The following is a 20,066-nucleotide window of genomic DNA, read 5'->3' as shown; positions in this document are numbered from 1 at the left end:
CAGTATACACACAGCATTGTTAACAGCTGCTGGGCTGTGTGTTACATCACATCCCATGGCTTATTTATTTAATGACCGGAAGCTTGTACCTTTTGACTCCTTTCACCCATTTAACACAGCCTGGTCCTCTGAAGTCTCCTGCTGCTGCCACCACCGGTGTGTGAGCTCTGTCTGTGAGCTTGCGTTTTTGAGTTTGGGTTTTTTTTTCTTGTTTGTTTTCTTCTTAGATTCCACATATAAGCAAAATCATATGGCATTTTTCTTTCTGCGTTTGACTTCCTTCCCCTTAGCGTGATGCCCTCAAAGTCCATCCATGTTGTTGCAGATTTCAAGATTGTATTCATTTTTATGGCTGACTAAGCTTCTATTGCGTCTGTATACCACACCTTCACCCGTTTATCCGCCGGCGGGCACGTAGGTACATCAGGCTGTTTTCCTGTATCGTAAGTAAGGCTGCAGGCAACACGCAGGGCACGTGTCTTGTCCAGGTAACGTGTTCATTGTCTTTGCATAGATGCCCAGAAGGGGAATTGCACTATCGTAAGGTACGTCTCTAATTTTGAGAGGTGCCTTCGTGCTGTTTTTCATAGTGGCTGCACCAACTTCCATTCCCACCGACAGTGCACGTGGCTTACTTTCCTCCTCATCCTTCCCAACACTTAATATTTCTTGTCTTTTTGGTAACAGCCATTCTGACAGGTGTGAGCTGACCTCTCGTGGTTTCCTGTGTGCATCTCCCTGACAGGTGGTGACGTTGAGCATCTTTTCATGTGACTGTTAGCCTTCTATACACATGTCTCTGCAGGTCAGATCCGCTGCCCATTTTCTAATCAGATTGTCTTTTTACTATTGTATGAGTTTTTTATATTTTTTGGATATTAACCTATTAACAGATACATGATTTACCAATATTTTCTCCCATTCAGTAGGTTGCTTTTTCATTTTGTTGACGGTTTCCTTTGTTGTACAGAAAACCTTTAGTTTGATATAGTCCCTCCTGTTTCTTTTTTGCTTTTTTTAACCTTTGTGTTTGGTATCAGATCCAAAAATTCATTCTCAAGACTGATGTCCCAGGTAAAGTGTTAAAAACAAAATTAGCTTCGTATTTTAAGCTTTTTTTTTCAGTTGATTTATTTTGAGAGAGTGAGACAGAACATGCCCGTGCAAGCAGGGGAGAGGCAGAGAGAGGGGGAGAGAATCCCAAGCAGACTCCATGCTGTCAGCGCAGAGCCCACCTCACGGCTCGATCCCCCGAGCCTTAACCTAAGAGAATTGGTCATTTAACTGACTGAACCCCCAGGCTCCCTTGCGTTTTAATGTGTTCGATTAATTAATAAATTAATATTGCGCTTAAATATATATGACATAAAATGAACGCTTTTAATAATTTTAAGTGCACCATTCAGTAGCGTTAAATACATTACCTTTTGCAGCCGTCACCACTATCCACCTCCAGGAATTTTTCATCTTCCCAAACTGAATGTTTATCTCTAAAGTGTGAATTCTAGCAGCTTCTCCAGAGCTACCCAAGCGAAAGGATCCATGTGAAATGGCTGGTGTACAGTGGACACGCAGTTAACCTGGGCCGTGGCTTCGCATCTCACTCGCCCCGGGAGTTCTGTCCTGTCTCTTTCTTTTTCTCAGCAGTTTTATTGAGTTGTAGGGGCGCCTGGGGGGCTTGCCTGTCTCTTTCTTTTTCTCAGCAGTTTTATTGAGTTGTAGGGGCACCTGGGGGGCTTGGTCAGTTGAGCGTCTGATTTTGGCTCAGATCATGATCTCACAGTTCGTGAGTTCGACCCCCAACCCCCATGTCAGGCTCTGTGCTGGCAGCTCAGAGCCTGGCGCCTGCTTCGGATTCTGTCTCCCTCTCTCTGCCCCTCCCCCACCTGTTCCCTCCTTGTGTTCTGTCCCTCTCCCTCAAAAATAAATAAACATTAAAAAAAAATTTTAATGTATGGAGATGTAATTCATATACCATACAGTTCACCTGTTTTGAGTGTAGAAGTCAATAGTTTTAGGTATATTACATTAATTGTACCATGCAAGTATAAATACTTACATATTAGTATTTATGTGAATTTTATTTTAATTTGATTTATATTTTATTATTAGAATTAAATTAATTTTCATTGTGGTAAAATATATATAGCAGAATTTGCCATTTTCCCCATTTTTAAGTGTACAATTCAGCGTCATTAATTGCATTCACAGTGTTTGCAGTCATTACACTATTTCTAAAATGTTTCCTTGCTCCAAGCAGAAACTCTGTAACCATTAAGCAATAACTCCCCACACCCCAGCCTCTAATAATGTCTAATGTGCTTCCAGTTTCTATGAATTTGCCTACTCTAGCTGCCCCATCTAAGTGGAATCATAGATATTTGTGCTTCTTTTGGTCTGGATTATTTAATTTAGCATAATGTCTTCACTGTTCGTTTATGTTTTAGTATATGGCAGAATGTTGTTCCTTTTCGTGGCTTTATAATATTCCACAGTGTAGGTTTGCCACCTTGTGTCTACTTATTCATCTATTGATGGGCACTTGGGTTGTTTCTGCCTTTTGGCTGTTGTGAAGGATCCCTGTGAGTACTGGTAGGTTTGTGTGTTCGGTCCCTGCTTTCGGTCCTCGGGGACCCAGTATCTGTGGGAGGGGAATTGCTCAATCGTGTGGTAATTCTAGGTTTGGACTTTTAATGAGCCACCAGACTTTTCCATCGTGGCTGTACCACTGACTATTCATCATGAAGTTATTGATTTGAGATCTTTTTTTTATTTGAATGTATCTGTTTTTACCTATAAATTTCCTTCGAAGTACTGCTTTTACTGTATCAGATAAGTTTTATGGGTTTTTTGTGTTTACATTCTCATCCATTTGAAGACATTTTCCATTTCCCCATGTGATTTCTTTTTTGAGCTATTGGTTGTTTAAGAGTATGTTGTTTAATTTCCACACATTTGTGGATTTTCCAGTTTTCCTGGCCAGAAAAAATATTCGGTATGATTTCAGTCTTTTTAAATCCGTTAAGACGAATTTTGGAGCCCAACATATGACCCCTGCTGGAGACTTTCTGTGCGTACTTGAGAAAACTCTGTAGTCTTCTGTTGTCGGGCAGTGCGCTCTTTATGTTTCTGTTAATTCTCTTTGGTGTAGAATGTGCGAACCCACACCGACCTGTGTGGTTGTTCTAACCATTATTGAAATTGGTTGAAGTCTCCACCTATTCCTGTACAGCTGTCTGTTTCTCCCTTCATTTTTATGAATGTTCCCTTCACGTGTTCTGGGTCCTTTGATGTTTGAATATACGTTTATAACGATTATGGCTTGTAGGTGCATAGGCTCTTCCCAGTACTTCGTGTCCTTCTGTGTGTCTCTCGTAACCCGTTTTGACGTGAACTCTCTTTTGTCTTTCTCGAGTGAGAGTTTACATGGAATGTCTTTTTTCTGTCCTTTTACTTTCAACCTATTTGTGTCCTTGGATCTAAAGGGAGTCTCTTGGAGACAGTATAGAGGTGAGTCATGTTTTGTATCCATTTTGTTTCTCTCTGCCTTTTGTTGTTGTTGTTTTTAATTATTTTTATGCTTTATTTATTTCTGAGAGAGAGAGAGAGACCGCATGAGCAGGGGAGGGTCAGAGAGAGAGGGAGACACAGAATCCCAAGCAGGCGCCAGGCTCTGAGCTGTCAGCACAGAGCCCGACGCGGGGCTCAAACCCACGGACTGTGAGATCGTGACCTGAGCCGAAGTCGGACCCTCAACCGACGGAGCCCCCCAGGCGCCCCTCTTTCTTCCTTTTGTTTGGAGAGTTTCATCCACTTACATTTAAAACAATTCCCAATGATAAGGGCTTATACTTGCCATTGTGTTATGTTCCCTCTTCAGCGTTCTGTCCCTCGTGTCCTCCATTACTGTCGTCTTTTGTTCTTCGTTGATCTTTTTGTAGTGACACATTTTGATTCCCTTCCTCCCCTTTTGGGTGAATTCTATAGCTATTTTCTCTGTGGTTACCATGGAGATTACATATAATTTCCCAAAGATGTAACTATGTAATTTGAATTGATACTAAGTTAATTTCAATTACATACAAAAACTGTACTTTTTCTTTTCTTCCCGTTTCTTTTTTTTCTTTTATCTTTCTTTTTCTTTTTCTTCTTCTTCTTCTTCTTCTTTTTTTTTTTTTTGGTAAATAAGTTCAGCTCCCACCCTGGTTCTTGAACTCATGTCCCTGAGATCAAGAGTTGGATGCTGTACCAGCTGAACTACCCACAGATCCCAAACTGTGCTCCTGTGAAGCTCCATGTGCCACTTTGATGTTACCGATGTTACCAATCACATCCTTATCGGGGCACCTGGGGGCTCAGTCTGTTAGACATCTGACTTCTGTTCAGGTCAGGATCTCAGAGTCCATGAGTTCGAGCTGCATGTCGGGCTCTGTGCTGATGGCTCAGAGCCTGGAGCTGCTTCACATTCTGTGTCTCCCTCTCTCTAGCCCCTCCCCCACTCATGTTCTCTCTCTCTCTCTCTCTCTGTCTCTCTCTCTCTCAAAAAATAAACATTTAAAATAATTACATCTTTAATCATTGTGCGCCCCCAGACATAGATTTGTAAGTATTTTTTATGCACTTGTCTTCTAAATCCATTTACCTATTCTCTTTTCTCTGTAGTCTTTTATTATGATTAAGGCTTAACAGACCTTTGCCTCTTTCCTTCCTAGAAGAAAAGGAAAAAAAATCATTTTTTTTAATGTTTATTTATTTTGAGAGAGAGCGTGCACGAGAAGGGGAGAGGGGCAGAGGGAGAGAGAATCCTAAGCAGGCTCTGCACTGTCAGCACAGAGTCCACCGTGGGGCTCAGTCCCAGGAACCGTGAGATCATGACCTGAGCCAAAACCAGGAGTCACAACCAAACCACCCAGGCGCCTCGAAAAAATCATTTTTTCCTAATAATAAATGGTACTTGTTCTCAACAGCCACATCCAGAAGTTCCTTGTTTTTATAAAAGAAATAAATACGATTGCATTCACAGAGATGATTAAGGAACCCCCCACATGTGATTTGGCCTCTAATGTGGAGTAAAGCCATCAGGCCATCACTGCGTATATTTGCAGGAATTATGAATCATGATTTATTAAAGCTCAGTTTTCCACTTAGGAACGGAGATGGGTTAGGAGTGAGTCCGTGATTACATTGAGATTCTGTTCTGTTTTTTCCAAACGCCCCGCCCATGTGTATGGCTGGGAGACCCGGGGCGGCCGCCTGTGGTCCGCAGCAGCTGTGTTTCTCTAGCCCCCCCTAGTGGTCGTCAAGCGACTTCATTAACACTTGTTTCTGACTTGACTCTTCCTTAAAATAGGCCTGGTGGGCTTAATGCAGAATAAGATTTGTTTATTTATTTTTGCATGATAAGATTTAATACACTTTAATAGATAACAAGATCTAAGATACTTTAAAAATTGTATTCTGTACATACAGTGGAATATTATTTAGCCTTAAAAAAGGAAAAATTTGGAAACCTTCTACAATGTGGATGAACCTTGAAAACATTATGCTAAGTGAAGCAAGCCACAGTCACAAAAAGTCACAAAAGTCACAAAAAGTCAAATACTGTGTGATTGCACTTCTCTGTCGCCAAATTCTTAAGGATACCAGGGGCTGGTAGCAGCGAGCGTGCAGAGGGTGAAGACTTTTAGTTTTGTGTGATGATTTGGTGTGTTGTCTAGGTGGGTGATGGTGAGATTACACAACAACTTGAACACACAATGAACTGCACACTTAACACTTACTTAAATGGTAAATGTTATGTCATATATTTTACCACAAGTTTTTAATAACTAATTTCTTTAATGTTTATTTCAACTTTGCAGGAAGAGCCATTATCCTAACTTGTGAAATATCCCTCTCATCTGTTATGTAGACTGGAAAGTGACACAGCCTAACTCAGCAGCCATGCTTTTTTAGATTAGAATTGATGGAAGTAATGTTCTTATATCATCCCAGAGGGAATTTCCGAGTGGGTCATGGTAAAACATAAAGGAACTTATCAGGAGCCTGTGAGGTACCTCTTTGTATCCTAGTTTAGTTTTTAGCCAGTCCTTATTTATCCCCGAAAGGGGAAATTAAAAAAGAAGAATTTAGTCCATAAATTTTAGAAAGCCAATTTCATGAAAACTTATCCCATACTATCCCATAGTATGAAGCTGGCGTGACGTTTTCTAGACAGTTCAGTACGGTCACAGCAGCAAGAACAAGACATTTCTCCCCAGGAAGGGTTAGTTACTAGGAAATGAAGAAGACTGAAGTTTTTAAAGTGTTAGGATCCTTAGGTATAATGGTATCTGTTGTTTTCCCAAGGTTAATATAAGGATCTATTTTCAGATTAAAATTACTAAAATAAATGAATAGTTTGATTGATTTCTACACTCTCCCTCAGGAAGTTGTATATCTCACTTGATCTTAGCCAAAAGGCCGAGAAGCAATGGAAGTTGTATATCTCAAACTAGGTTATAAGAATTCAAAGATTAGATAGGAAAATACAATTTTGTTAATGGTAGCATTGTAACTAGACTTTTGGGAAGTGAAATACTGCTAGTACTTTTTTAAAATACTTTTTAATACATTTGTAGTCCCATTTTCTCTAGAAGAACAGAATATTAGTACTTTCCAACTTGAACATATCGTAGAAATGATCTAATGATTTTTTTTTTTTAATTTATTTCTGGAAGAGAGACAGCATGAGCAGGGGAGGGTCAGAGAGAGAGGGAGACACAGAATCCGAAACAGGCTCCAGGCTCTGAGCTGTCAGCACAGAGCCTGACGCAGGGCTCGAACCCACAAACTGTGAGATCATAACCTGAGCTGAAGTCAGACACTTAACCGAGTGAGCCGCCCAGGCGCCCCATGATAGAAATGATCTAATCTACCTCCCTAAGACCTAGAGAAGTGAATCTTGTATGCAGTGACACTACTAGTTGTAAACTGCTAATTTTCTCATCCTGTCATTTCTTCAACAGTTATTTTTTTAATGCTTCATTTATTTCTGAGAGAGAGAGAGAGAGAGCGTGAGCAGGGGAGGGTCAGAGAGAGAGGGAGATACAGAAACTGAAACAGGCTCCAGGCTCTGAGCTGTCAGCACAGAGCCCAATGCGGGGCTCGAACCCACGAACATGAGATCATGACCTGAGCTGAAGTCAGACGCCCAACCGACTGAGCCCCCCCCAGGCACCCCTCTTCAACAGTTATTGAATGATACTTTCCTATGAAGACGGGCTTTCACTTTTCTTCCCCTTTCACTCTCTTACTTTTCTTTTGAATATCATATCAGTTAATGCATTTAAAACAACTTCTAATGTATCATAATCCATTGTCATTATTTGGCAGACAAATGCTCAGATTCCCCAGACTGTGCCGTGGGGGCACTTGAAACTGGGCTCTGTTTTGTGCCACACGGTGGTGTATTTTATTTTCACTTGCTGTTGTTTACCAGATCTCCCTTGCATTAGGTCTGGAATCAACTCTTTCACCCAGAAACCTTTAGTTTCTTTTAATGGGGATTATTATTTCCAAATCTAAATCTGGACACTTGATTTGCTCTTTGCTACATGGCTACCATTGTTCCCGAGACGTCACTCCTTCAGGCCTTTAGAAACAGGAAATGAGTAAGTGTATACAGGCACATACCGTGCATGATGATCTTCTATTAGTGTGTGTCACAAAGTACCACAGTCTTAGCAGTTTCAAATATCACCCGCTGGGGGCGCCTGGGTGGCTCAGTCAGTTGAGCATGTAACTCTTGATTTCAGCTGAGGTCATGATCTCACCGTTCATGGGGCTCTGTGCTGACAGCATGGAGTCTGCTTGGGATTCTTTCTGCCCTCCCTCCCCAACGTAAATAAACATTAAAACGTTTTTTAAATAAATTAATTAAATATCACCCATTTACTATACTGGGTCACGGACCTCCCCGGAATTTCCGGAGCCCGGGCCAGGTCTGTGATCTCACCTGAGGCTCGACACTCTCCTCCCAGCTCCTACCCCGCTCCTGGTAGCCGCAGAGCTCAATGGTGGCTGCTGCTTCACGGCCACGGCTCTCGGGGAAAAGCTAAGCCTTTGTTGAGAGAACGCTTTTAAAGTACACGTTTCAGTGACTTTTAGTATGTTCAGAGTTGTACCTTCACCACCAGTCTATTTTAGAACATTTTCATTCTCCCACATAGAGACCCCAGGTTCTCCGTGATCTCCCCTGCTTTCCGCATCTTGCCCCCATCGCTGTCTTAGGCAGCCTTTCATCTGTTCTGTGCCTCCATGGACGTGCACTCTGGACACTTCACATGTGGGGCCACACAATACGTGGTCCTTTGTGCCTGATCGATTTCACTTAGCGTATTGTTTCCAAGATCACACATGCTGTAGGGCGTATCCTTCCTTCTTTTCTTGCCAAACAATATTCTATTGTTGGATGTACCACCAACCACATTTTACTTATCCATTGTTTGTTCAGTCGAGGGGTGGACATTTGGGTTACTTTACTTTTTTGCTATCATGATTAATGCTGCTATGAACATTTTTATACATCCATAATATAATTGTTACAGTTTCATAATATCTGAGTATATGGATCCATCATAGTTTATCTAGCCAGCCTGGCAGGAAAAGGTCATTTCTGTCATTTGTAATGTTTCCTACTATAGGTAACGCCCAGTCAATAACCCTGTCCGTATATTGTTTAATATTTTGGAGGTCTAACTTCAGGGTAACTTTGTAGAAGTAGAATGACTGAATTAGTCAGTGTATGTGTAATTTTGTAAATATTGACTAATTATACTTCTATTGCAGTTGTGTCTTTTTGCAGTCTTTCTAGAAATATCTGAGAGTGGCTGTTTTTCCACAGCCCTGATTATGTCAGACTTCTAAATTTTTACCAGTGTGATTAGTGTGAAATGTTATCTCCAGGGAGATTTAATGTGCATTTTTTTCATAAGCGAAGTTGTTGAGCATCTTTTCACATATGTACAGGTCATTATTTATCTCTTTCAGTGAATTGTCTGTGGTTTTTGTCCCATTTTTCTCTCAGCTTTGTAGTCTTTTTTGAGAGAGAGAGAGAGTGTGTGTGCAAGTGAGCTAGGGGCAGAGAGAGTGAATCCCAGGAGGGGCCAAGAGGGAGAGAGAGAAACAGACGGAGGGAGGGAGGGAAAGTGAGCGAAGTGGGGCTCACCCAAAGCACAGCTCATGTTTTTACCCAAAGCAGGGCCCGAGCTCACCCTGTGTGGGACTTGAATTGACCAACTGTGAGATCATGACCTGGAATCTTAAGGAACAACAACAAAAACCGATGGTTTTAGTATCAGTATCTAATTTCTAAATTTTGCACCCCTTTCCTAATTTGAGATATAATTGACAGGCAACATTATTGGTTTCAGATATAGAACATAATGATTTGATTTATACCCTGAAATGCCCACCAGTTGGTTAATACCCATCCCCACTCAGTTACAGTTTTGTTTCTTGTGATAAGAACATTTAAGATCCGCTCCCTTAGCAACCTTCAAACATGCAATATGTTATTCTTATTTTTAAAGGGATTTTTTTAAATTTTATTGAGCGAGAAAGAGTACAAGTGAAGGGCAGAGGGAATTCCAGAGTCCCAAGCAGGCTCCTCACTCTCAGTGCAGAGCCGGATATGGGGCTTGAACTCCCGAACCGTGAGATCATGACCTGAGCTGAAGTCAAGAGTCAGACGCTCAGCAGACCGAGCCACCCAGGCACCCCTGCAATTATTAAATATAGCTATTAACTGTGGTGAGCATTTCAAAGTATACACATAAATCGACCCATTATGTTATATATCTGAAACCAATAATGTTATACGTCAGTTATATCTCAAATTAGAAAAAGGACGTAAAATTTAGGAATTAGATACTGATGCTAAAACTACTGGGTGAGAGTTGATAACGATCAGGATATTAATATACTTTAAAGCATCTCTCCAAACATTACTCTTTACAGTGGAATAACTGCTGGCGGCCACAGCGACCAGTCCAAGCTCCTACCGCCAAGGGCGCAGTGGTACCTGTGCCTCCCGGTGCCCTGAGGAGAAAACATCACACTTTGGTGGTGCTCCTGGCACACAACGCCCAAACCTAACCCACCCACGAGGAAACGTCAGAAAAACTCAGATTTAAGGACCTTTTATGAAACAACTTGTCTGTACTCCTCAAAAATGTCAATATAGTGAAAGACATAACGAAAGGCCGAGACACTGTTCCAGACTCAGGGAGAATAAATAGACATGGCAACTGTTTGTTTTCTTTTTTTTCTTTTTTTTTTTTTCTTTTAGAGAGAGAATGCACAACAGGGAAGAGGGACAGAGAGTGAAAGAGAAAGATTCCCAGTCAGGCTCCACGCTCAGCACAGAGCCCAATGTGGGGCTCAATCCCATGACCTTGAGATCATGACCCGAGCCAAAATCAAGAGTTGGATGCTAAGGGGCACCTGGGTGGCTCGGTTGGTTGAGCACCCAACTCCTGATTTCTGCACGGGTCACGATCTCACAGTTTTTAAAAAATAAAGAGTGAGATGCTCAACTGACTGAGCCACCCAGGTGCCCCATGTTCTCATTTTCTTTAGGTAAATACCCAGAGGTGGAATTGCTGGATCGGATGGTGGTTCATTGGGGAACCTCCATGAAGTTCCTCCTAGTGGATGCACCAATTTGTATTCCCACCAACAGTGCACGGGGGCTCCCTTTTCTCCACATCCTCCCCAACACTTGTTATCGCTTGCCTTTTTGATCGTAGCCATTCTGACAGGTGTGACATGAGATCTCATTGTAGTTCTGATTGCCATTTCCCTGGTGATTCTTCATGTTGAGCCCCCTTTTTCATGTACCTGTTGGCCATTTGTGTGTCTTCTTTCATATATTCTGATCCTTTACCCATTTTTTAATTGGATTTTTTTTATAATGGGTTATGGGAGTTCTTTATATATGTTGGGTATTAACCTCATATGATTTACAATTATTTTCTCTCATTCTGTAGTTTGTCTTCTCATTGCGCTGGTGGTTTCCTTTGTTGATTTGAAGTCAGTCCCGTTTGTTTATTTTTGCTGTTGTCACCTTTGTATCTGGTCCCAAACCCAGCAAATCGTCACCCACGTTGATGTCAGAGAACTCACCCCCTGTGTTTTCTTCCAGGCGGCTCATGGTTTCACGTCTTACCTTTCAAGTCTCTGATGCATTTTGAGTTGGGTTTTGTGTATAGTGTACGGTAGGGATCCACTTCCAGTCTTTTCCATGTTGCTGTCCACTTTCCTCAACTTCATTTATTGAAGAGACCTCCCTTTCCCCATCAGTATATTCTTGGCTCCTTTGTCATAAATTAATTGACGATATGTGCTTGGGTTTAGTTCCGGGCTCTCTATTCTGTTCCATTTGTATGTGTGTATGTGTGCGTGTGTGTGATGCCAGTACCACACAGTTTTGATTACTGTAGCTTTGGGGTGTAGCTTGAAACCAGGAACTGTGGGGCCTCCAGCTCTTTTGTTCTTTCTCCTTTGCTTTGGCTATTTGGGGTCTTTTGTAATTCCACACAGATTTGGGTTCTTTGTTCTTTTTCTCTGAAAATGCCATTGAAATTTCGATACACATTGCATTGAATCTGTAGATTGCTTTGAGTAGCATGGACATTTTGACGGTATTCTTATAGTCCTTTAGCATGGATTATCTTTCAGCTAATTGTGCTGTCTTCAGTTTTTTATAAAAATGACTTCTAGTTTTCAGTGTACAGGTCATTCACCTTTTTGGTTAAATTTATACCTAGGTATTCATTCTGCTGTTATTGCAAATGAGATTGTTTTCTTAATTTCTCTTTTTGGTAGTTCATTGTTATTGTATAGAAATGCAACTGATTGCTATAATTTGATTTTTGTATCCTACAACTTTTCCTGAATTTGTTTATCAGGTCTAGTCATCTTTTGTGGAGTATTTCAGGTTTTCTATATATAATATTTTGTCATTTGCAAATAGAGACAGTTTTACTTCTTCCTTTTCAATTTAGATACCTTTTATTTCTTGGTCAGTTGTTCTGGCTAGAACTTTCAGTACCGTGTTGAATTAAAGTGATGAGAGTGGCCATCCTTGTCTTTTTCCTGATCTCAGGGGAAAGTTTTCAGTGTTTTACCATTAAGGACAATGATGGCCTTTATTATGTTGAGGTACGTTCCTTTATGTGCCCGCCTTGTTGAGAGTGTTTATCATGAATGGATGTTGAGTTTTGCCAAATGTTTTTTCTGCATCTGTTGAGGTGAGCCTATGATTTGTGCCCTTTATTCTAGTTTTCGTGGAGTATCACATTGATTGATTTTGTAGAAATTGGATGATATTTATCCCTGGAATAAATCCACTTGATCATCTATGCTCAGCAGGAATATTGGCCTGCAATTTTCTCTTCTTGTAGTGTCCTGGTGTGGTCCTCTGCTCTGCTCTGCTCTGTTGAGCTGTGTGTCCGGTTGTGTGTCGGTACCATGCCGTTTTGTTTTCTACAGCTTTGTAATATGTGTTGATCTAGGACTGTGCTACTTCCAGCTTTGTTCTTTTTTTTGGTTGTTTTTTTTTTAAGGTTGGCTTCATGCCCATCACAGAGTCCAATGTGGGGCTTGATAACTCACAACTCTAAGATCAATACCTGAGCTGAGATCAAGAGTCAGAAGTTTAACTGACTGAGCCACCCAGGCACCCCCAGTATCGTTCTTTCTCAAGATTGCTTTAGCTCTTCAGCGTCTTTTGTAGTTAGATACAAATTTTATGATTATTCTAGTTACATAAAAAATGTCTTTGGTTTTTGTTTTTGTTTTAAGTTTATTTGTTTACTTACTCACTTAAGCAATCTCTACACCAAACTTGGGGCTCAAACTCATGACCCTGAGATCAAGAATCACAAGTTCAGGGCACCTGGGTGGCTCGGTCAGTTAAGCTCATGTCATGATCACACATGTGGTTCATGAGTGTGAGCCCCACATCGGGTTCTCTGCTGTCAGCACAGAGCCCACTTCAGTTTCTTGTTCTCTCTGCCCCTCCCCCACTTGCTTGCTCTCTCAAAAATAAACATTAAAATAACCATTAAAAGAGTTGCACATTCTTGCGACTCAGCCAGCCAGGTACCCCATGTTGTTGGTATTTTGATAGGGATTGCATTGAATCTGCAGAATACATTGGCTATTGTGGACGTTTTAACAATAGTCATTCTTCCAGAAGATGAGCGTAGAAAATCTATCACTCCTGTTGCGTCATCTCCAGCTTCTTCCATCAGTGTCCGAACAGTTTTCCGAGTACAGGTCTTTCACCTCCTTGGTTAAGTTTATTTCTTAAGTATTTTATTCTTTTTGGAATAATTGTGTATGGAACTGTTTTCTTAATTTCTCTTTCTGCTACTTAGTTATTCGTGTATAGAAACACAGCCGGTTTCTGTGTATTGATTTCTGTCCTGCAACTTTACTAACTTCATTTATTACTTCCAATTGAGTTTTTGGTGGAATCTTTAGGATTTTCTATGTATAGTATTATGTCAGCTGCAAATGTTGAGAGTTTAATTTCTCCCTTACCAAGGATTGCCTTTTACTTTTTTTTCTTATCTGGTTGTTTTGGTTATAGGACTTCCATTATTATGTTGAATAAAGCAGGAGAGAGTGAGCGTCTTTGTCCCGTTCCTGATCTTGGAAGCCTTAGTTTATTCTTTTTCTAGTTCCTTGGTATGTAAAGTTATGCTGTCTGTTTGAGAGCTTTCTTATTTCTTATTTCTTTTTTTTTTTTAAGTTTATTTATTTATTTATTTTGAGAGAAAGAGAGGGAGAGAATGCCAACCAGGCTCCACACTGTCTTCACAGAGCCCAGTGTGGGGCTTGAACCCCTGAACGGTGAGATCATGACTTGAGCCAAAATCAAGAGTCGGCCCCTGAACCGATTTAGCCCCCCAGGCGCCCAAAGATCTTTCTGGTTTCTTGGTGTAGGCAGTGATCACTGTGAACATCCCTCTTGGAACTGCTTTTGCTGCGTTCCGTGTGTCGCGTTTCCATTTTCATTTGGCTCAAGATAGTTTTTTATTTTCCTTCCCACTTCTTCATGGTCCATCGGCTGCTCAGTAGCATGTTTTCTAACCTCCACATATTTGCGAGTTTTCCAGTTTTTATCTTGTAGTTGATTTTTGCTTTAATATCATTGTGGTTATAAAATATGCTTGATCCTATTTCAGTCTTCTTACATTTATTTTTTTTTATTTTTTAATTTTTTCTTTTTTTTTTTTTTTTGAGAGAGAGACAGAGCGTGAGCAGGGGAGGGTCAGAGAGGGATCCAAAGCCAACTCCAGGCTCTGATGTGTCAGCACAGAGCCCGACGCAGGGCTCAAATTTGTGAACCACAAGATCATGACCTGAGGCCAAGTCAGCCGCTTAACCAACTGAACCACCCTGGCGCCCCAGTCTTCTTAAATTTATTATTAAGACTTGTTTTCTGCCTAACATTTGATCTGTCTCAGTGAATGTTTCAAGTGTGCTTGAAAAGAATGTGTGTTCTGTGGCTTTTGGATGGAATGTTCTGTATATGTCTGTCAGATCACCTAAGTAAGTTTCATCGGAGCCTCCTCTGAGGCCACACCGTGAAGATAAGCTCATAGGCCTGCTCCATGGAGACACTAGGCATTTCTGTCTGCTGCCCAGGAGGTGTGCCCTGCTGGCGTGGTGGGTGGGCAGAAGGCTGCTTAAGAGCTGTTTCTCTGTTAGAGTCCCTTAATAAACTGGTAAATGTGTTTGCCTGGGTTCTGCGAGCCTCTGTAGCAAATTAATCGAACCTAAGGACAGGGTCATGGGAACCATTGGTTTGTAGCCAAATCGGACAGAAGTTGTGAGTAACCACGCACCTGCTTCTTGTGACTGGCATCTGGAGTGGAGGTGGGGGCGGGCTGGCGTCACTGAGCCCTTCACCTGTGGGATCTGATGCTGTCACCAGGTCGGTAGGGTCAGAATGGAGTTAAGTTGTAAGACACCCAGCTGGTGTCACAGAGAGCTGCTTGGTGTGGGGTTAAGCCCCACACACTTGGTGACCAGAAGTGTCAGAAGTGGAGTATTCTTTGTAAAAATAAAGGAACCACGCAGGAAAGGAACTCATCGTAGGGAAGAACTCGTGTTTGTTTCTGTTTTTGGTTTTTCTACACAGTAAGGAAAAACCTGGGTTGTTTACCTACACAGGAGCATAAAAGCACTTTATGTATGTGTGNTTTAGGTGTATTTTTTTTTTTTTTTTACAACTGTATTAAGTTTTCTGTAGGCTTATAATCTATATTAACATTTGTAGAAATCTTCTAAACTTAAGGCATTTGGGACAGTACACCAGTTAAAGAGTATTTTCTTCCGGTTTGCAACAGTGTAGCCTATTAACTAACGTGAGGGCCACCAGAGACAAGGTCTTCGTTGGACACTCGTTGTAGACACAGTGTTTACTACACTCACACCAGGTGTTCAGTCCCAGCTGATGGGTTCTTATTCTAAGCGGGTCTTGAGTTAGGGAGTCTACTTTCATAAACTGAGTGGTTTCCCAGGCAGAAATGCCCTGGAAACTGTAATTCGCCCCTGTTTACAGTCCTGCTGAGGCTGTGTTTGAGGCGATGCCGTAGCTCTGGGGGACTCTGTGTCATAACTCTGTTCCCATAGCATCATTAGTCAGAAGTGACTGATGCACCGTTTGCTGAGGCCTTTTTGAAGCTTCTTTTAGCTGCCTCAGTGTTTGCTTGTAGATGAGGCTTTTAGCCAATTTTATGGAAAAATCAGGAATCCCTTTAGATGCTAAAGCTTTAGTTAACCTATTAAATTTAGCAGCACTCTTATCATGAATGGCAGTGAGGTCTTCAGGGTAATCACTCATACAGATTTAATCAGAAGTTACTCAGAGAATGAAAACCTATCACAGACAATTCTCTAGGCTCTTCTAAGTTAGCCAGTAAATCCTATGTCGTGATTGTCACCGAATGACCAAGGTCTTCAAATCTAGAAGAAAAGGAAAGAAAAAAATCTCGATAAAAGGATAAAGTTTTGACAGTTACTTCAGCCTCGCATAGGAACATTAGTAACAGGCTTTTCTCCAAAAGTAAAAATTCACAAGAGCTACAACATAACTCACATTAATAAGATATGACTTCCTGTTAGTTAACCTAGGGAACTTGAACTTCTTTTTGATTTTCAAGTTGTCGTCATGTTATTTGTTTGCCAAACAGGACAGCTTTTAGAACACTGGTGTGTCCGTTGGCATCTGGAGTCTGCCAGAGACCCCTGTCCTCTCTTCCTGAGACGCGGGGGCCAAGCCCGTGCTGTGACTCAGCAGCCGTCCGGGAAACGTTCAGGAAGAAGACATCTTAGTACTTTTATTATTTTGGGTTTGGGGCCAAGATCAGAGGTGATGAGATTTGAAAATAAGGTAATAAATGCTTGAACTCAAGAAATTATTATAGACAACATTTAAGAGAAACATAAGATCCATTAACAGTCATTATTAGGAACCCTCGCTTTTTCTATTTTTTCTTACGTAGTTGTATACTTTTTCTCCCATTTGATGGTGGACTTGCCTGTTTGAAGTTGATATCTCTGTTGCATTCTCATGATGCATTATTAAAACTGATAAACTACCAAAGAGAAATGAAACTGGCCTCAAATACTAAATGGGTTGCATTTATAAATAGAACATTATGAAAGGCAAATTATTTTTTTTAACGTTTTATTTATTTCTGAGAGAGAGCGAGCATGAGCAGGGGAGGGGCAGAGAGAGAGGGAGACACAGAATCCGGAGCAGCTCCAGGCTGAGCTTTCAGCACAGAGCCCGATGTGGGGCTCGGACCCACGAACTGTGAGATCATGACCTGAGCCTAAGTCGGACGCTTAAGCGACTGAGCCACCCAGGTGCCCCCAGATTACTTTCTTTTGATAAGAAAGTCAAAAGGATTTTTTCATTTACACACATACACATAGAAATAGTTTTCTCGTTTTACAGCTTCAGCCGGGGGTCAAAAATAAACACCTGTCACATAAACTTAGTGTTTAGCAGTTGTGTTTCTGAAGTGGTAACTTTGATTCCTACAGATTTTTCTCCTGAGTGATTTGAACTAATAGTGTCACACAAATGAGTACCATGGAAAATGGTAGGAGTGTTCAGACTCCCCAAGCCCAACCCACAAAGACCTCCAGAGCCCTTCTCAGTCGACCACCCTGCACAGCTCGCATGGAGCAGAGCGCTGGAAAATGAAAGAGTGCCGTGTTGTTTTCACCAACAGGGAAATAAGCGCTCATGCCTAAAGTTAGGGCCAAAATCAGTCGCGGCCAAGATCTAGGAGAATGATTTCTCCTGTGATTATCGTGTTCACAGTGGTGCCCAGATCCTTGGTGTCCGCATCACAGAACCAAGGATGGGTTTTTTTGGTAGAAAACTGGCCCACGATTGATGGGGGTGGGTTCGCAGGGGCGTGTGTGTCATTGGGCATGCTGGAGTGGGCGGCCCTGCGTCATTCTGAGGCTCCGTGTGCCCGCTGACCTCGAGGAAGCTTCCATTCCTGCTGCAATTAGGTGGGATCTTCCCTGGCCTCTAGCTCATCTGCTTGGGGAAAGCTGGACTCTGATAAATCCTCGACCAGGTTTTCTCTCACAAAGTAACCTGGTTCTGACACAGGTGTTTTCTCAACCTGCTGGACGTTGCTTCATGATGGACACACACAATCTTGAGTTGAAATAAAAAATTCACATCTCTGTTCATAATTGCTTCTTTGAGGAAGTTTTTTGAAATGAGAAAAGTGGTTTTTAGATAGATGCAGGACAACCTCGAATCGTTCCTTTTCTTCCTTGAAGCTGACTCCCAGACTCCTCAGCGCTGCTGCAGACACGGGGCATGGCCTCGCCTGGGCCCTTAGCCTCCTCATATTTGCCCTCATTCTCCTGTCTCGTTCTGGCTTTGACCTTCTGCCCGCTGTTTCCTCCGCCTCCCAGATCCCCTCACGGCTGAGACCTAGTGAGAGTCACGTCTGCTTCGTGTCACTTCCCGGTTACTCTCTTTGTTATTCTTATTTTAATTATTGGCCTAGCTTTCATTATTTCCTGATTTCTTCCTGTTTCCTTAGTTTTTCTTCCTTATCGTCTGTCCACCTAGGAGCAGTGTGAACCGCCCTATTCACCAGTGTCTGTTAGCACTTAGCACAGGACCTGGACGTAATGCTCAGTGGTGAACAAATAATGATGCATTAGAAAGAACCAGTGTTCAGATCGTACAAGTAACTTGCTTTGGGCAGCCTCATTTTGCAGTTTTCCCATCTGCAAAATGTGTGCTAGTGTACCTATTTGTTACAGGGTATAGACTTGTTTTGGGGGTTTTTTTAAGCAGTATGTTGTAATTGATAGAGAAAAGAAATACATCAGCCTTGCCTTATTTACTGGAACTTACAGGCAAAATAAAATCAGAGTAGACTAAAAGAGATTGTCCTGAAACTCTCTTTTTCTCTCTTTTTCTTCATCTCTTTTTTTTCCTTTTTTTTTGCCCCTTCCTTTTATGTGTTTGTGAAATCTCCTAAGACTGATTTCATAACAGACATCAGAGAGAAGCACAGACCAGAAAGACGAGTAGAAGGGTTAAGTCTTTGGAGACGTCGCAGAATAAAATAAGAAGAGTCACTCATTAAGAGTCGGACAGGACACTGAGGGTTTATCCTAAATCTCCTGAGCAGCTACTAAAATCAAGGCCGCTCGGCCTCATAGTACATCTGTTTTCAAATCTGTAAACCAGAGCTGACATTTCTTCTTACCTGCTTCATAGGATTGACATAAATGATGATACGTGAAAGTTACTTTTTAAACTGTGAATCATTAGGGGCACCCGGCTGCATCAGTCGGGGTAGCGTGCAGCTCTTGATCTCGGGGTTAGGAGTAGAAGCCCCACGTTGAGCATAGAGCTTATTTGAAAAAATAAAATAATAATACATACATATGTACATGCATACTATAAATCACTGATCAAATACAAGGTTATTATTATGATCAGATCTGAAATTTAGGTTCTTTCTGCAAAACTACTAGAAAATACTAACATGGCTCTTTTTATGTGTAATTCCTCAAAGACAATTCCAAACATGTAGATACTTTTTTTTCTTTCTTTATGTTTATTTTTGAGAGAGGATGATCAGGGGGAGGGGCAGAGAGAGAGAACCCGAAGCAGGCTCCATGCTGTCAGCACAGCACAGAGCCCGATGCGGGGCTCAAACCCATGAACCCGAGATCATGATGAGCCAAAGTCGGATGTCAAACTGACTGAGTCCCCCAGGCGCCCCCAAACATGTAGATTCTAAAAGTACACGAAAGTACTTAGTATCCCTCCCCCAAAACATATGCCTTTAAAATTTAAGCCGCTGTTAAAACAAACACTCTTGATAGAGTGATCTGTTTTCTATATTTGACCACTAGAGTTGCATTGCGTCTGATTGTCTTCCATTCTTTTCTGACCACAGCCCAAAGAGCCGACTGATCCAGTTAAAGAAAGAGAAGCTGGAATACACTCCCGGAGAGCACGAGTATGGGCTGTTCCCGGCCCCCATTCATGTCGGTGAGTGCCCCTTGTGCGCGTAGATTGCTGCAGAGAAGGGGCAGTTCTTGAGTTTGGATAAAATGTCCTGGTCTTCTTAGTATTTCTGCATCTCCCGTGAGCTCGCGCTCTTTCTTTACCATTTAGTTTGTACTCACTCTGAAGTATTCTGCACATTCCTTGCTGTCTCGAAATCAAAATGACATAAATATTTCTTACTCAAGTTTCAGTAAAAAAAACACCTCGATGTCTGTAGCATTTGATTCCCTGAGTGTGTCATCGAGGAAAATCCAGCTCCTCGTCACCTCACTGTCACCATCACCTCACTGTCACCATCACCTCACTGTCAGATGTTTTCCGTGCTCAAAAAGACATGATTTATGGGTATGTAATCACCACAGGAAGAGAGCCCACTGCTTTCCCTGATCATTTATCTGCTTGAAAATTGAGCAAGATTTCTTTTCCGTTCACTTCGGCG

General features: G+C 41.7%; 1 protein-coding gene across 1 annotated transcript in view; it reads left to right on the top strand.

The window, feature by feature from the left end:
* Nucleotides 1-20,066, top strand: part of ASH1L (ASH1 like histone lysine methyltransferase) — a 178,780-nt gene that overhangs the window by 106,651 nt on the left and 52,063 nt on the right. Inside the window, exon 7 of the mRNA XM_077764062.1 lies at nt 19,515-19,609. Coding sequence (XP_077620188.1) covers nt 19,515-19,609 — 95 coding nt within the window. The remainder of the gene's footprint in view (nt 1-19,514; nt 19,610-20,066) is intronic.

The sequence above is a fragment of the Crocuta crocuta genome, unplaced genomic scaffold (assembly GCF_008692635.1).
Source record: "Crocuta crocuta isolate KB4526 unplaced genomic scaffold, BGI_CrCroc_1.0 scaffold528, whole genome shotgun sequence".
Classification (NCBI taxonomy): domain Eukaryota; kingdom Metazoa; phylum Chordata; class Mammalia; order Carnivora; family Hyaenidae; genus Crocuta; species Crocuta crocuta.
The sequence above is the reverse complement of the archived record's forward strand: the minus strand, read 5'-3'. Positions and strand labels throughout refer to the sequence as shown.